Below are 18,476 nucleotides of genomic sequence, written 5' to 3'. Positions count from 1 at the left end.
GAAGTGACTGATTTGAATGATGCCTCCTGAAAAGGACATAATGTGAGCTGGAACTGGGATTTCTGTGGAATTCATGGTCAAACCCTCTGTGCTTCACTGTACCTGTTGGTAAACATGAGTAGCAATCCTGGAACTTTTAGATGTAGCCATGGTCAAGTGTTGTTCAGTTGTGTCTCTCCATATGGAGCACTTTCCTTTTGTAGAGAGTACTGGGTTGGCTTCAAAATGCCGTAGAAAACCATGCTTTAGTTGCCACTATAGAAGCAAATCTCAGTATTACCATCTAATATGGATGATATATATGTTTCTTTTCTGGGCTCTTCACTCTGAAAGCTTTTAGATGACCAAAAGATCGTTTTGGTAGCTTAAAACAGAACAAATGAGCAATAAACTGGAAATAGAGCCTATACGAGAGAGGAATGGGTATTTGGTTTGGGAAATAATTCTCTTAAAACCAGACAGGCACTTCAGGTGAGACGGAAGCCAGTGTGTCTGCTGCAGCCTGATAAAATCTCTTTTGGTGGAGAGAGGGCACATAAAGAAGAAAAGATCCCTTTTGTCTGTTACTTTAATAAAATATTCTATTTGCATGCTTACTGAGTTGAAACATTGGGCAGTATAAACCGTAATCACTGCCGAATACAAAATCAGGTAATTTTGTGGTCTTTTCCTCTTTTTAAAAACAGATAGGGTTTTATCCTGAAATTAGCCATATAAATCATGACTGAAGTTGTTATTGTTCTGCCTCGGCAGTAGCGCTGGTGCCCTCAACCCATATATTTTCTAGCAGTACCATCTACTTGCTTTTTTTTAAAAAAAAAAGGCTGAAAATGCATGCAGTTTGCAGCTTGACTGTCCAAGTTGTGCAGTCTGGGTGAGATCAGACTGTCTGCTGACTGGAGTGAGCTCAGCAGAGCTATTGATAGTAGCGATGCTTTATTCCCAGCATGCTGTAACGCTGTCAGTGCCTACCATTGACCTTTTATTTCCCATATATTATGCAGAGATCATGTCATCAAAACTTCAGATTCCCAACTTCCTACGCTAGATGCATCATCCTCTCGCATGCTATAATTTTTTCTCCTGTAGGACCCACAAATCTAGTAGCTTGGACTGGGGAATGGGGAGGATTCCTCAGAGATGCAGGACAGATACTACCTGCTCTACAAGAGCTTCACAAAATAAATGGAAGCAGTTGACAAGTACAGATGGACAGAGAAGAGCCACAGAACAGCCGCAATGTGGTCAGAGCTGAAGGTTTTGCAGGGTTAGTCTTAGCCTTGATCAGGTCTCCAAAACGCTTCACTGCGTTGTCACAAACTCCTGACTGTGTGGGTTCAGATTAAGTGACCAGGGGAGGTAAAACATGAAGCAAAGCTGATTTTATGTTGGTTTTACTACTTACAGCTTCAGATTTTGAGGCTACCTGTACTGGGGATACTGTAATCCCTTCTAAACACTTCTAATTTTGCTTTTCTGTTTCTTCCGTTGTGCTGGCAATTGTGTAGCCACAACCAGTTTGCCTTTTTTTCTGGCTCAGCTCAGCCCCAGGTTGGCTTTTGGCAGCCTGAATTGTGATCAGCATTAGTGACCAAGGGGAAAATCCTCACTGACCATGAGGTTTCTTCCCTTTCTTGCCTTCTCTGCCTCTCCTCCTTGTTCCCTTTCCCACTTGTACAGTAACACTGAGCAAGAGCACTTCTCAAGAAAATGCTTTTCCTTCAAACGTGGTTTTGCCCTTTCCTGGCAGGTTTTGCGTGCTTTTTAAAAGATCCTCCCTGTGCACCATCTTCAGCATTACAGGATGCTATCCTGCTCTGGCTTTGAAAGCTGCCGCCTTTCTTTCAGTATAGAATGGCCACAAAACTAGTGATACTGATCCACAGCATCCAGCATGCCAAAGGGCTCCTGTTGCTACGTCAGTAGCTTTGTTTTCCTTTGCAACTATTTACCCACCCCTAGAGATCTCCGCATGGCCCTGACGCACTTACAGTTCAAGGTCACGTGTGACTTCTTCATCAGCATCGTTCAATCTTGCTAATATACACGCTGTCCAAGCAGGACCGCTTTGGACACCATCCTTGTCCAGTGAAATATTGATTTTTCTGCTGCGGTAACTGGAGCAGTGATTTCTCTTTTCCAAACATCTCTCTGTAGAGCTTGCCTTTCGTGCTGCCTCACATCTGGGTGACTTGCCTGCCTTGTCACTCAGCTAGGAAGAATTATGTGATATTAATGACCGAGAAGGCAGTGTGCCTTTTTGGAAGAGAATTAATGTTTTCCAGCTGAAAGCAAGGTCTTACCTTAATAGATTCTCATGGGCAGGCGCTCTGCTCTATTGAAAGCCTGCAGTGACTCAGAAAAAATCTATTTTTGTGAATATATGACATGTTTTGGGTGGAGTTAGGCATCTTCTTTGGGCTTAAGCTACACGATTACATTTAGCGTATGAATTCAGCACAGTATTCAAAGGCATAGGCAAAGGTTAGGCATTTCTTTCAAGCCTGTGAAAAAGTTCACAGCAGTGTTTAAAATTCAGCCTTTATGGCACACAGCTGTCCAGGGTTTGCCTGTTACTTGTATTGGACTTCGCCTAGAGAGCGTCTTTTTTTTTTTTGCAAGTATTCAATAATCTTCCCCCAACCCACGATCTCCAAGGCTATGGGTGGGGTAAATAGGGGACAAGGTCCATGTTTTGGAAGGGCATACTTGTCACTTCATAATTTAAATTCATGTCAGAATTCATTGCAAAGATTTTATCTGTTGTAACCTTAAAAGCATCTCTAGCGCTTCAATCAGCTGAGGGTTGTTTGGAGGAATCTGTATTTTTGGCCAGTGTGATTTTGATTGTATTTCTGTCCTGACAGTACTTGTTGTAGGGGAAGCACTGAATTTAGTGGAGTTGTTCAGTTTAAAACACCGTCTTGAAGGTCTGACTTAAAAATTATCCCTCTTGGATGCTGGGGTATAACTGGAAGTATCAAGCTGTGTATTCTACCATCCTGGTGAAGACAATCTTTCTGGTGCTGGTAGGTAGATCACATTCTGCTTCTATGCAGGAGAAATGCAGCTGTGCCACGTTACCTAAACCTGCGATGTTTGTGGTTAAGCTGTCTTACCTGTATCTGCACATCAGGGATGCTGCCAGGTCAGCCAGGCACTGCACCATGTCCAAATGTCACGTAAACTTCAGAGTTTAAAAGCTTCTGTAACTTCTTTTTTACTTGCACAGGACGAGTAGTCTCTGATTTGTGTTGGATAAAGTGTTTGCAATGGATAGTAACAATATAGAGACCTGTTGGGAGTTTCCAGACTTCATCCCGGAGGTCGTCACACTTCGGTAACAAGTGAACGTATAAAATGAACTTGAAAAGCTCCATTTGATTCTCTGGAGAAAAGGATAAATCTGTCATTAGAGGAAATGAGTGTGCTAATTGTTTGCTTAAATATTCTTTTCCTGAACATTTTGTCTTCTGACTGGTGTAGCAGTCATTTAGTCAATGTTACAAAATTCACATGAAAATTGAAATGAGCCTTGAAATTCAGGAACAGAATAGGCAACTTCAGGATTCATCTTTTCCTCAGAATGCTAAATTGCTCTTGCTACTGGCTGGTGCTGTGTCCCTTAGAGTTTAATTCTTTCCAACCTCAACAGTTTCCAAAGCTGCAGTTTTTCTGGTAGCTCATTTAAAGGAATTGCTCATTGGCATGACCTGGTCTGTAACGGCTTCCTGTGTTGTCTCATAGATTGACCATTCCAGCCTTTTATTTGGGTACTGTGCACATTTAGACTTCTATAACACATGCTGCTTTTTCCATACAAACTGGTGAAGATTGTCAAGTTGCACAGGAAAAATCTATAACCTGCGAACGCGGTGTGGGCTCTCACCTCAAAGGCTTTGTTTTGATAGTGTGAGCATTCAAGCATTTTGTGTGGTTTTAAGAGGAGACATTTGAACACTTGGGCTAGGTTGAGAGGAATTTGTCTTAGAAAATGCTTTCTTAGCCACTTGAATCTTAAGATAACAGCAAAAAGCCTGTAGATGTGTGTGCAAATCTAGTTCCTCTTCACATCACTTATTTCGTTGTATAGCTAGAGCATACTTTGCCTCTTTTCTACATTGCATATGTGTGTATCATTGTGTATTTTCCTGTGCTTATTTCCTCATCTGCATAATCCCACCATACCTTTGGGGTTTTGGTTTAAGCGTTCTTTGACTTGAATATTAGTGATTGTGGTGCTATGTTTATTATCCATCATCTCTTCCAGCAGAGTCTGCTTTGAGGGCAGTTTAGGTGGTGAATTGGGTTGTCATCTCCAGAACCCAGTAAAATAAAGCTTGTCTCCTCCGGCTGGTGCAGCAAAATGTAGTTCTGGACCAAAATCGGGTTTGACTGATAATTTGGCAAACCCTGGTCCTCAGCTGCATATTGTCATGCATAGGGCAGCAGCCTGCGCTTCCATAGAGACTGTTTGACTGCTCTGAAACCTGTTTGGTTCTTTTTGTATGATGTTTGCTGATAGAATAAAACCCCTAAAGCTGTTGCTTCATAAATGTACTCCTAAATTGTAGGGAGGGTGTTCTTTTTAATATCTCTACCTTTCTTAATGTCTTAAGCCCTTATCTACATAATCTTGGCCTCTTGGAGTCTGACTCTGCCCTTTCCCTCCATCACAGCTCCATGACCTGCACAACTTTGAGTCATTCAAGAACCAGAGCTGACCTGGGTTTGCAGTAAGAACAAATACTGTGGGCAATAAGTATCTTGAATTGGGAGAGATCTGTTTGGTGAATTATGTAGTACTTCTGGCTTTAAAAGATATATCCAGCAGTCATTGTACAAGTAAGACTCCTGGTGCTCAGGTGAGAAGTTTCAGATCTTCATGGATGTAGTCCATTTAGGCAGCATGAGTTGAAGCAGCTTTTATTATAAAATGACTGTTCTTCACGTGTTCTGGGTGTCTTAAAACTCATTTTGGACATTGGGCTACATGCACTGGTGCATATAGAATTGTACATGTTACATAGGCAAGGAGAAAAGTTGGTTTAAGAGTCTGAATGGTACGTATTATTTTTTTCTTTCTCAGGCATAAAGAATGAATTCTTCCAAAAGCTGCAGATTGTTACTGCTGTCCTCTGCATTGCTTTTGTAACATTGTAAATCTTCCTTCTGTGTTCTGAATATTTTGTTTCTCCAGCGCTCTGATAGAAGGCAATCTTTGAATTGCACAAAACCCAGCTATCCCTCGCTCCTCTGAGAAATCTCTGGAGCTCTTTAAAACCATAAAGGTCAAAGTTTCAAAGGAGTTTTAGAGAAATGTGCTTTGCTTCCCCCTCCCATCAGAGCCCTTTTCTCAACTGATTAAGATCTCTAATGTTTTATGTCTCCTCCTTCTCTCCTTAATATGAGACAAGTTATTTAGGGTGGAGGTTTTATGGGCTGCTGTGTCAAAAGCTTTAGAGAAGTCAGTAAAAAATGTCCCCAGTGTGTAAAGACCATTATCCATAACCCAGCAAATGTCATCTGTAACTTCAAGCCATGGGGAATCTGTCGAATACAAAGGTTAAAAACCCAGTTGGCGGTTCCCATCGAGGCTGCTGTTCCCTTCATCTGTTCAGCAGAGGGAGATATAGATCTTTAGTGAAATGCTAGTGTTGATATACATTAAAAAGAAAAAATAGCACATTTGGTGTCGGTAAGAGATGAAAATCACTGGCTGAGGCAGGGTACAGTCTTCCTTGCAGAGCTCTGTCAAAATATTTCAAGTGCCAACCTGAAACCCTCTGGTGTTGCGTCCCTGAGCTTTTCCTTGGTAGAAGGGAATGCAGAAGGTGCTTGTTCGTGGTATGGGTTTTACCAGGCTTTAAACTGAGGCTACCAGATGTGTTTAATCTAACCTCAGCTGTCCATAATTCAGTTTTTGTGGAGTGTTGCTTCCTTTGTCATCCAGTCTGCTAAGCAGAACTCTGTTAGGTGTTTTCTTAAAGCTGTGTATTCCTTCATTCAAATGGAAACCTGGTCTCGATTTGTGTTAGATTCCCTAAATATGATATTTTGGAGGCCGGATTTATATTGTATTCCCTAAATGTGATTTTTGGAAGCTGTTGCCTATCATCTGTATTGCAGTGTAGGAAAATGAGATTGAGTTGTCATCCCTGAATACCCATGTGCCTTCCTCTGCTTTAGAAACTTCCTTTCATCTCCTCGCTAACATCACAGGCTCTGTGAATTCCTTGCTTAAAAGGTTTGTCTTTTGTTTTTTTAAGATTTTACCACCAGCAAAAGAAATCATACAGACCTTGTTTAATCTTATATAGTCTTCAGAGCATTCTGTAAGGGAAGAGCAGATTGGGGAGGCTCTGACTTGCAAAGAAAATACCTATCGAATGCTTTCCCAGAGTTCAGTCCCTTTTTGGGTGGCCGTTGAGTTTTAGACACCTGTGAAGATGAGGGGGAAGCAGGAGCTCCCTGTGAGTCTGGTACAAGGGTGTTTGTGATCACCTGTCTAGACAGAGCTGTGACAGCCAACACGAAGGAAGTACCGCATCCCAAATCATCTCGGGCACGCATGTGAAATACAAAATAAGGGCATTGTTCCAGCTTGCTGCTGTGGACCAGAGCTTTGCTTCTAGAAGAGATTGCTGAGATCCCCCTAGGGCAAAGGAAAGTGGTTATTCAGAGAAAAACCTTTTCCTCTACTGCAAAGGGAACTCCAGGTAAAAAGAGGAGGAAAAAGCAAATGCATCAAATAGGTAATTTTGTCTTAGAGAAACAAAGTACTTGCAATTTCTGCTGGAACAGAAAATTGTGAATACAAAACCATAACCGGCAAACATTACAAACATTTTAATGTGCTTGTAATGACGGCTGTTGGGATAAAATTTTCTTGTTTTATTGTGTTGCTTTTTGGTTTGCTTTTTTTTTTTTAAGGGAAGGTATATACAGGAAAAACAACAACAAAATACCAGTTAGCTTTGCCGGTGCTGCAGCGTTCTACAGGGAGATGTTCGGGTGAAATGGATTTATTTCCGCTCTCTCCTCCTCATGTGATTTGTCATGCTGAAAGTGGAAAACAGCACAGTGCATTCTTCAGCAAAATGCTCCACATAGTTTTGTCTGTCAAAGGTTCTTTGCTTCAGGCCATATCAAACCCATTCTTAATCTCTTTCCTTACAGTAAGGGAAATGGTTTGTAAAGAGGGCACTGATGTCAACTCGGTGCTGTCGATATTATCTAATTTCTTCAGAAAATTCTCGTGTTAATTTTTGGTGCAGGGCTTCATTCACTTGGATTCAGGTCCACTTTGTTTCCTGTCCCTAATGTGTTTTTGCCTTTTCTCTTTTCCCAGAGCATCTATTTTCTTTATGTAGTGGAAACGATCGCACTGTCTTCTCTCCCTGAAATGGCTGGTGATAGGCCAAAGCCTGTGCTGATCGCATCCCATCCTGGTATTACTCTGTCAAATGAAATAAATGTCTTTATAGTGTTTCCTTGGCTGAAAGGCTTCCTTGCCATTCTCTGTTAAATGCCCAGATGCCACCCTGCATTTCTATTGCTATAATAAAGATCCTTTTCTTTCTCCATGTGCTCTCTTCTGCCCTGGAAGAGACCCAGGATTAAAAATGATCTTTTTTTGTAGTCCCTACGTGAAGGTTCACCTATTTTATTGGCTTAAATTATTCCTGAAGACGGAGGGTTCACTGTCTTACATCTCAAATCTTCCCTCTGGAGTGAGACCCACATATGGATGTTCAGACTCCAGTCTGCCCCTCTGCTGTAGGGCAGGTTAAATCTCCACCCTAAACTTTTTGATCAAAGTCACACGGATATCTCCAAGTGCTGTGGTTTGTTATTGCACTCTTGGAAACAGTTGAAGTTCAGCATTTCTCCATTTTCTTTTTTACTAGTAAGAAGAAAAAGATGAATTAAAGGAGAACTAAGGTTTTATGGCAGGGTGCCTTGTGCCACCCCATCATGTGGGAGTAGGTGGACCAAAACTAAAAGATCTGAGAAACTAGAAACTTGTGCAGCAAAACACAGCCTGAACATTAATGCTGGGATGCTGAGAGGTGGGTTAATGCCTTTCCTTTCTTATGTCAGTAGCAAATAGCATAAGCAAATTTGGATTTAAAAAACTTCTCACTAATCCTTTGACCTAAGAGTACTCTTCAGGACAACTAAGATGAGAGGACAGTTTGCAGAACCTCTGTCTTTGAAAAATTGATTTCAAACAAACTCTGCATAGGATTAAGTTTCAGTTTGGACTTCTTCATAATTAAATCCCGAGTTATGTTTTAACCAGCCTTTGATATCGCTGCCTTTGTGGGGAGGCTGTTTCCTGGTGCGAAGGGATGTAGAAGATCCACTGGAGAGGCTCTGCTGCCTTATTAGTAGCTTTTTAGTTAATCTCTAAGTATGCATGCAGATTGTTAGATGGCTTCAAGGTCAAGAGAGTGCTGAGGCTTTTGTAGGTCTCCTCTCAAATGAAAGGAAAACTAATTTTAAAGCATTTTATCTTCAAGGTTGAGGTTCTAATAGCAGCTGTATGTCTTTTCTCGGGTTTTTGGGACAGAGCAGTACTGATTTACCTGGCCCTTGTTCAGGTTTCTCTAAGGACCGAGGCATCTGATGTGCCAAGTCATCTTCAGTTGACTGCAATACAGTGTTGATTTGAGTTTATTTTTAAATCGGGATGTTGTCCCTTTTTGTCTTCCTCTTTTTCCATACTAACAGAAGAAGAGCTTTTAACAGTGGAAACTGAGGTTGCGCGCGAACCTCCTGATTCAGTTTCCATTTTTAGTCGAGCCAAAGGCTTTACCTCTGAGGATACAAGCTTCATTTTTATTGCAAGAAATCACACCAAGCCTGGCTGAAAGAGACATTTGGTTAACCTGTCTTGATGTTGAATTTCTGCTCTTTTCCTACTTGTTTATGTTCAACAAAAAAATCATAAAGGTGGCTTGCCCTCTTCTTCTTGGAACACCACTTGGGGGGAGGACAACATGTGCTCTTTCAGCCGGAGACACTTGAAACACAAGCTTTGGTTTGAACCACTGGGCTCTGGACACTTGAAGGCATAAGGATATGATTATATTTTCCTGCTAAACAAGTTGCCTAGATACAATTTGAGACAGCTTCGAAGGCTTCGTTCTGTCCACTCTGTGTGCTGATTTTGCTTACGCTTGATCTACAGAGGAGAAAAAAGTGAAAGATCAGTTTCTATAGGTAGATGTTTAAACATAATTAGATTTCAGCTAACCTCTTCAGTATGTATTGAGCAATGGTGAGCGTCCTTCAGGATCTCTGAAATAATTTTTTAACCAGTGAAAGTAGAAACGGAATCAAACTCCCCAAAATAAACCACTTGTCTTTTTTTCTGGCCAGAAATATTTTGTAGGCTTTTTTGTGCCCTTTCATTTTGTTGCTCTTGTTTCTTCAAGATAACCTAATTGGAGGTGAGCAGAGGTTTCTTGCACTGAATTTGCTCTGACTCAGTTTAAATCTGGTTGAGCAAGTCCTTTAAATACACCCCTCAGACTATAAGTTGTCTCTTATTCTTACTACTGTTGCACAGAGCTTCACTGGTGAAAAGATGCAGCCTTGATCCAGGCTTGAAGTTCAGCTGGAGGAAAACAAATAGAAAAAGCTGAGGGAGTCGTCAGCTGAGGATGTGAGTTACTAGATGCAACAAATCAGATCATCATGGTCAAAGAAGCACAAGATAAATACATGTAACCGTTATGCTTTAACTTGGGCTTCTGTTGCGGTAAAACAGCTGTAGCATGAGACATGCAGGACTGCGGGCTGTAGCCAGAGCATTAATATATCAAATTAATCTGACACCTAAGTTGGGTATTGGAGATCTTTAAAAAAAGAAAAGGGGGGCGGGGGGGAAAGGAGCAAAATGTGCTTTGATAACAACAGACTTGTAACAGATCACTTAATTAATATCTGGCTTCCCACCCTGCACCTTTGGTTTTGAATATGGGCAGCTTCTCAGCTGTAACATTCATCTGATGTGTAGCAGTGAGCACTACTTACACTCTCAAGTCTATAAGCACTGAAAAAACCTGAGAGCAATGTAAATTACTTATTTTTTGAATGGGTCAATAATCTGAATATTGAACAGTTGAGAATTACGCATTTCTAAATGATCGAAATAAGAAAAATGGTCATTGATTCTCCAGCAATTCAGTTTTCCGGAGGGGAGCCACAGAACCTTTGTATGCAGCTCCTGAGGCTTTCTAGTCATTACATCCATTGAATATAAAACTGTTGCATTGCAGGTAGATTTTTCCATTGCTGTCCTTGCCTTCATATCCCTTGTGGTAAGTGGGTTTTGGTCAGAAAAGCCTTGGGGGGGTCTGTGAGTTAGCTTGTGCTGTTGACCGGTTAATGTTTGTGGTAGAGATGGGTGAAGTATATGACCTGGAAAATGAATGTTACTGAGGAATTGCTGGGTACCTGGAGAATTAAATCACTTTGCTTTTTGAGTGTTGTGTGTTGCTACCCTGGATGTCCTGGTACCCAGTGGAACTGCTGCTGTGGGATGCTCTTTCTTAACCCTTCCTGACTCTGTGTAGGCAAGGAGTTGCTGCTCACTGTGTTCTAAGAGCTTTGCAAAAGGTGATGAGAGCCTGAAGTCTGGTAGTAACAGCTGTTTTGTGAATTTTATTAACAAGTCTAAGTGTAAGGAAAATCACTTTTGGCCAAAACAGACTTTGTCTTTTGTTGTTGTTTAAATAACTGACAATCCAAGAGCAATTCCATTTTTCTGAACAGCTCTGAAATTACCCAAGATGCTGCTGGCTCCATTAGCAATTTGCTGCTTTCTTTTTTTAATAAGTTTTTCACCTGATTTCCTAACATTTTGTAACCACATCATCTGTTCGTTTACTGCATCCCTATCCCTGCAATAAGACTGAATTTGAGAACCAAGATTGAAAAGGCGCTGAACTCTCACCTTATACATCACAAACCCATCCTTCCCTTTCGTCCCTGCTCTTGCAACTGAAATACTGTGAATTTTGGGCTGTGAGGAATGCCATCCTTTGCGTGTTGTACTTACTGAAGAGGTGGTGAGATCTTTCAGAAGCTTGGAGAAGTCTGAATTCTTGGTTAGTTGTCACTAAACGACTCAAAGGTGAAAACAGCAGCATCTTAAGGGAAGTAAGCAGTTCTTGAGCGTTCTGCAAAAGTGCTATTTAAAAACTCAGGGTTGTGGTTGGAGACCTCTCAGCAGCAGTGGCAGAGCTCAGCTGCCCTTTTGGCCTTCAGAGATAGCTTAAAAAATGATATGTGTATACATATATATGTATGTATGTATATCAAATACTGCCTGCCAGCAAACATCTGAAATCAGAAGGTGGAACAGCAGTATCCTGCTGTGCTCAGCTTCTGCAGTGACGTTGAACTAGATGAGAATTTCTTCAGAGTGTTTAATTCGTTATGGTATTGTATATATACATGCTCTTTCCCATTAGCTCATATATTTCAGTTAAGCCTGAAAACAAAGCAGCGAGCTGTTGCTGCCCAAGGGTTGGGCATGAGGATTTTAACTGTGGAAATGTCATTTCCAAGTTGAAATAGTCCTGAATTAGTTTTCTGGTCAGGGTGGGAACTGTAAAAGTGTTGCCGAATAATGATTTTAATGCTTATGTTTGAGGAGCAAAACCAGCAAACACCCCCGTGCGTCCCTGGTTAGCAGTGGAGTATGGTCTGTGTTCTTCCAGGGATGCTCTTAAAGAGTGTGGGAAGTGTTTGATTCCCCTCAATGCCCATTCTCTTTTCCTTTTGGAACTGATTCATTTTCTGAGCTTTCCCAAGCACCTCACCTTGGACCTACTGGCATGCCCGGGATGCTGCTGATTTCGGACAATCTCAGCTTATCAAATTCCACCAGGCGAAGCTGCTACCAGGGTACCTGGGAGTTGTATTTTTTTCTCATTTCACTTCATTTTTGGGCGCTCTGCTTCCTTGGCAGATGGCATTTTTATCGTGTTTTCGGAAGGTCCATATGGCCTACAAGAGAGAGTATCTCTTTAATTGTAAAACATGACCACCTGTTCTGATTTTAATGAATGTAGTGAGCATTTGTCTTCATATATCTGCTTAAAAATAGCTGCTTCAATTGAATTAAAAAAAAACAAACTCAATTGGGCACCAACACTTTGGCTGCTGAAATCAATTAATAATTAAGTGGCTAATTTTAGAACCCACTGGCCTTACCCATTCCCTCAGACTTGTGATCAGAGCAGACAGTGATTGATTGCCCTGCTGGCGCCGGGAGGCACATGTGGTGCTGGGACCAGATGCCGGCAGGCTTTGAGCTGTTTATTCTGATTTTTAGAGGGTGAATGCAGCTTCGTGTCTCTACTCTGCAAATGGACTTGTCTTTCCTGCTGTAGCTCTTTCCTCCCCTTGTTGCTCCAGCTGCTCACACACAGCAATCCTCAGGTACACCTTTCCGGCTGCCCGCTGAAGGATAAGATCTGGTGCTCAAAAGGTACCCTAATGACAGGCCAGCTGGAGAGGAGGTTGAAACTGTGAGCAAAAATAGGCTTGAAAGGCTTATCCACTAACTGGTTCCTGATAGAAAGCCATGCTAGAATCATTCTGCTCATTAAAATAACAATTGCCAGTTAACTGTTTTGTAGCTCCTGCAGCAGGTACACCAGCCACATGAGAAAATGTGGATTTTTTTGGCTCAAACCTTCAGGCCAGACATGAAGAAGAAATTTTTTACAGTGAGGGTGGCAAAACACTGTCCCAGGTTGCCCAGAGAGGTGGTGGATGCCCCATCCCTGGAGACATCCCAGGCCAGGCTGGACGGGGCTCTGAGCAACCTGAGCTGGTGAAGATGTCCCTGCTCATGGCAGGGGATTGGGCTACATGAGCTTTGAAGGTCCCTTCCAACCCAAACTATTCTGTGATTCAGAGGTGGAAGAGACCAGGATGCCCAAATCTTGTTGAAGGAATATTAACGCTTAATTCAATGTTTCTTCAAAAATTAACCCGTTTATTGAATAACCTTTTTACAACATCATCTTGTCTAACACCAATTAAAATACCCAAATGGTAGGAACATGCTGGGATTTTGGTCGATAGTGTCAGCTGTTCAGAGGGTTAATATTTCAGCAGTAGAAGAAACGGGAGTGTTCAAAAGAGTGCTTGGGGGTACAGTACTTTTCAGTGTTTTTGTGTTGGCAGTAATGGGTGTAATAGTAATTTGACAGTCCACTACCTGTTGTGAGTGATTGAGAAAACTTAGTGTGGTTGCACACAGAAACCTCTTACTGGAAAAGTCTCTGATCCCATCACGTGCAGAGAGGAAGATGCTGGCAGCAGTTAGAGAGGAAGATGCTGGCAGCAGTTAGAGAGGAAGATGCTGGCAGCAGTTAGAGAGGAAGATGCTGGCAGCAGTTAGAGAGGAAGATGCTGGCAGCAGTTAGAGAGGAAGATGCTGGCAGCAGTTAGAGAGGAAGGCAACTCACCTGCTTGCCTCGTTTCACTGAAGGTGTTTCTGATGTAGACCCTTATCCTGCCACAGCCACTAATTACCCCGTTAGTACGGGTGGGAAGCCACCCTTGCCAGTCTGACAGTGGTTGCTGTAGCTTGATCGATGTAAATCCAGTTATCTCTCAAACCACACGGGATTTCTGATGACAGCTGGGTGTTGTTTGCATGGCTGAGAGCCCGGCTTTGAAACGCTGTGCAAATACAGAAATAACTGTAGCTATTGGCACTTAAATTCATTTCTATGTAATAATCTTTGTGATGAACTTCCGTTGGTGTTATTTCAGTGGGAGGAGGGTCAGAGCAGTTTTCGGCTGATATCTGGGTATTGCAAGTTACTTGATGAGAAAGGCGTCCAGCCTGTTTCCTTGTGTGTGTGTAGCCTTCTCTCTCGCACTTCCAGAATAGCAGGGGATAATTAAACGAAGTTGAACATCAAAGGCTGAAAGTCAGGAAGGGAGGAGCTTATTAACCTTGTTGATTTGGAAAAAACACTGAGGATGTTTGGGGCTTGGGTCCCTGGGGTTTTCTATTCTTATTTTTTGGTTTTCTTGGGAATTGACGTTTAGTTGTGCAGATAGTGAAATGTCTTGCTAATTCTGTTGCAGTCCTTTTTATGTGGTCATGGAACTGTGACGCATCTGTGAAGGAAATCTTAAGAACTGGATTTTATTCTGTTCTTTCATTAGCAGAAATGCTAATTCTCTCTTGATTGGTAATAAAGGAGAGAAGCAAATAACAAAAGTACAAAGGTTACCCATTTAGGGTAAGCACAACCAATTTAGTCCCTACTTTCCACAATTCCATTTAAGTAGCAAACAGACTGAGCTTTTAGCCTGGGCTTCTCCAGCAGTTTTCCAAGATGGGACAGATTGAGGAAGGAGAAAGATGTGCGGGGAGTTAGAAATGGCAACTAGAGTGTGTGGGCAGGAAAGACGAGAGTCCTTTTAACTGCTGCAGGTGGGTTTTGCAGGAGGACATGTGGATGTGCACACACACATGGATGCACCTTTTTCCCTTGACGACTATTTGAAATGCCACTCGGACTCTTCCAGACTGAACTTCTGGGCCATTTTAAGAAACCTTTTTGAACACGCCTTTGCTATAGTGCAGACTGTTTCTCCTGTATGAGGTTCTCGGTGAGATATGGAAGCTTCAGGCAGCACTTTTATTGTGAGCTGACTATTAGATGTCCCATGGTTACATTTTCCCGCTTTTCTTTCTCACCTCCAGATCACTGTGTTCACTACTACGATCTTCGCAACACTAAGCAGCCGATCATGGTGTTCAAAGGGCATCGGAAGGCGGTCTCCTACGCAAAATTTGTGAGCGGGGAAGAAATTGTCTCTGCGTAAGTATTGCCTTTTGTGTAGGCTAAAAACTTCGTAGCCCTTGCTTTCTGGCGTTCCTCAGGGCCACGGTGCAAGGTCACCCGTGTGGGCGGCCGTGCGCGCTAGCTGCTGCGCTTTTGGGGAGCAGATCGTTGCTTCTTCTTCCAAGACAAAAATAGAAATTAATTCCCAGTGTCACTTGGCTCTCACTCTGTCTTGTGAAGCTAAAATGCATAAGAGGAGGAATATGAAGACAACTGAATGCAGCTCCTGACTACAAGCCCCGAGTGTGGGAGGCTGTGGGTGAACTCCCATTTTTACAAAGTGCTGAAGATGCCCCTTGTCAGAGCTCTGCAGCTGCTGACAGAGCCCTGAGGATAATAATCTGCAGTAAAACACAACTGATGAGTGACAGAAGTGATCAAATGGTGCTACTATGTCTGAAGAAGAGATTTAGCCACAACCTGAAAGCTACTCAGGTAGAACTGACTGGGCAGTTTGTTGTTAATTTGTGAATCTGCTCTGTGAAGGCCCTATTTAGGAGTATACTTGGGTTAGAAAGCAGACAAGGCAAAGTTGCATTTTGTGGCCTTAACAGCATGCGGCTTTTCAGCCAGGGTAGGCCATAAATCTGCTATGGAAATGCCAAAGAACGATATTCTGTAACTTCATTGAAGTGCCCAGATGTGTCTGTCCCAAAGCCAGATGTGACTGCCTCAGTTTTAGGGAGGCTTTCAACCATGCGGGAAAGAGCATCTGTCAGATCACACGGTGAAAGGTTTTATGACTGACTGCGAGCCTCTGCGATAAACCAGAGCTTGAGCCCATCTTCCACCGTGGGGAAAACACAAGCAGCCTTGGGGGGCTGCAGAAGAAGCTTTGATCTCACCATGTTCCTGTAGAACACCCCGGGGCAGCAGGAGTGGATTACAGGGGGACATCTAGTCCCAGAAGGTACTTCTGTTACCTTGTACTGAGCCAATGATTATCCATCTTGGTTTTGTGAGCCTGGAGCCAAAAAAGAGCATTTTTAGGTGTATTCAGGCTGCTAGTGAGTTACTCCAAGCTGAAGATTCCCTGGTGGCTTCTGGTTTGGTTGATATTTAATCAGCTCTTCTCTTCTTATTTCCATTAACATTATAACTCTATAAGGGTGCAAATTCATACCTAGAACACAGAGCAAATTAAATTTAATGCTTTGAACCAAATCTTGGGTGAGAAGAAGGCGTTTAATAGAAGCGGGAGGAGGCTGGGGATGTTTTACAGCCGTGATCAAGTGCAGCAGCATCCATGGGGTGTTTCAGGACAGGGTGGCCCTGTCTTGCTTGAGCCGACCATCTGAGAAAGCTTATCCCACAGTCCTGGGAGGAATATTGATAGAGCTGTCAGACTTGGACAGGCAACAACAGGGTGTAGAGGACTGACTGGAGGGCTCATGTATCTTTTTCTGCATGAACAGAAATAAATGTCAGAGAGAACAGGTTATTTTTTAAGTCTTTCTTCTGCAAATTGAGGAGAGGAGACAGCAGTAGTGACTCCCAAAAATCAAGCACTGATTTCTTTTAAGAAAAAATTGTATGTATATTCAGATTCTCTAGATTTCTAGCTAAAGCTGTTTTATAGATTGCATTGATTTACTTTGCCTTATAGAGTTAGTTTTTGACCTCAAGGGTGTTCAGAACTGTGTGGTATTTAGCACAACACATTGATTGCAGTGCTGATTTACAGCGAGACAGATTTAACAAAGCAGTGCATCCATGATATTTTTTTTTTTTTGGAGGGAATATGAAACCAGAAGAGGAGGGTAACACCAGCAGCATCAATGGCCTTTTCCTCTCCTTGCAGTCCAGTGGTGGATCACTTTATTTCTTTACAGAATGCTTATCCTAAGCAATGCAAACAGGGTGAAAGCTTGATGGGGATTTGTTAACAGTAAAAGCATTCAATTAGTAATAGACTTTAAGTGTTTTTATTGTAATGAAGATGTCTAGAGTGTACAGTATGAAAATATAGAGGTTAAGTGCCTATATATGAGGTCTTCTTGATGGGTTAGCTAATAGCAAAAGCTGTCACAGGAATCTGACAGCTTGTAGACCAGGGATTAGGCTTTTGCTGCCTTCAGAAAAGTTTAGGTTCCAGGCAACTCTGAAGCTTTTAAAAGCAATATTTTAACACAACTGCCCTAACAGCACAGAAGGTACCTCCCTGCACTCATGGGCCAAAAAAAGCAATTGCATATACTTTTTTGCCCTTTCTGTGCTGGTACTGTGATGGTGAGGACAAGGGAAGGGAGGGTGACCAGCAGCATAGGACAGGGGTAGATGTGGAACAACCATCAGGCAGAAAAGCTGAATACTCTGTTTTAGGGCAAGACCTGGGATGAGGAAGGCACTCCTGCTTAAGTCACAGTTTTACTGATAAAAGTTCATACTTTCATTCTGACCTGACCTCATATTGTTATTACAAATGACTAACAAATCTTGCTGCAGCTCCCTTATCGCTCCTTTGTCATTCCAGCTGTCACTGAGGGCTGAGATAAGGGGTTTGCAGTATAGCATGAGGTGCATCTCTCCTCTTTTGTGCTATATTTTTAGGTAAATGTGACATTGGTGCAGGGCTAATGTCTTAGGTTGTTGGTAATATTTGATGGATATTGGGTGTTTTGTTTTGTTTATTCCTTTCAATTCTAAATATTCAGAAAGCAGTAAGGTTGGGTGTTGTGACCTGCACAAGGGGAGTGTCGCCTCCATTCAGGATGCTGACAGGTCCTGCTCCTAATTTAATTCAAATTTAAGTTCAGAACAGCACTACCGCTTTCCTCAAGGGTGGTTTCGTGGTGCTCTGGTCCCACCACATCAGTGTTTGTTTCCCTGTTGTGGAGTGTATCACCAAAAGTCAGTGAGTGGCAAAATATCGAAGCCTGATGATCACTGGAGTAATGTCTGGGCTTGTGTCCTCTCAGGTTTGGGGGAAGAAATTAATCAATATCTCTTGGAAACCTGGGATTTTCCTATTTTAGTTAAGCTCTGCCAGGCAGAGGAGACTACTCCCACCTCCTTTCTTTTGCCAAAGGGAAAATGTTTGCTCGCAGTAGATACAAAGAACATTTTGAAGGCAGGTATGTTTGCATGAGAGGAGGAGCAATGGAAAACAACAATCTTTATTTAATCCCAACTGAGTTGTTAATCCCAGCAGAATTCATGTATTTTTAATAGCAATATTGAGCTTTGCTTCCAAGGTGAAAAAAGTGGAAGTTTGAGATCTGTACCCATACAATCTCAATTACACATGAGAAAACCACATCAATGTAGTACTAATAGCAACCCCCATAGGTTTTTATATGCTGCTGCTTGATGTTGGGCAGGAAAAGAATGTGTTTTCAGGGCAGCTGGAGAGGGAGGAGACAGCTTCCTACCCAAGTCCTGTAAAGGCATGAGTGAGAGTTGCAGCTGGCACAGAGGACAGAATAGATTTTGTCTGTGATATGGAGGTTTAAGAAAAAACCAAAATCAGTGTGTCCTGGATCGAGGAGGGCAGCGATGGCCCAAAGGCTGTACTGTGGAGTACTCTGCAATTGATAGAAAGGAAGAGTAATACTTCAGGGAAGTTTTTTATTCAAACACGTA

The 18,476-nt window shown here is 42.3% G+C and overlaps 1 protein-coding gene across 2 annotated transcripts in view; it reads left to right on the top strand.

The window, feature by feature from the left end:
* Positions 1-18,476, top strand: part of COP1 (COP1 E3 ubiquitin ligase) — a 124,168-nt gene that overhangs the window by 71,942 nt on the left and 33,750 nt on the right. For both annotated transcript variants that reach the window (XM_065842532.2, XM_065842531.2), the window contains exon 16: positions 14,753-14,870. In XM_065842532.2, coding sequence (XP_065698604.2) covers positions 14,753-14,870 — 118 coding nt within the window. The remainder of the gene's footprint in view (positions 1-14,752; positions 14,871-18,476) is intronic.

This window comes from Patagioenas fasciata, chromosome 6 (assembly GCF_037038585.1).
Source record: "Patagioenas fasciata isolate bPatFas1 chromosome 6, bPatFas1.hap1, whole genome shotgun sequence".
In the NCBI taxonomy this organism is placed as follows: Eukaryota; Metazoa; Chordata; class Aves; order Columbiformes; family Columbidae; genus Patagioenas; species Patagioenas fasciata.
The sequence above is the reverse complement of the archived record's forward strand: the minus strand, read 5'-3'. Positions and strand labels throughout refer to the sequence as shown.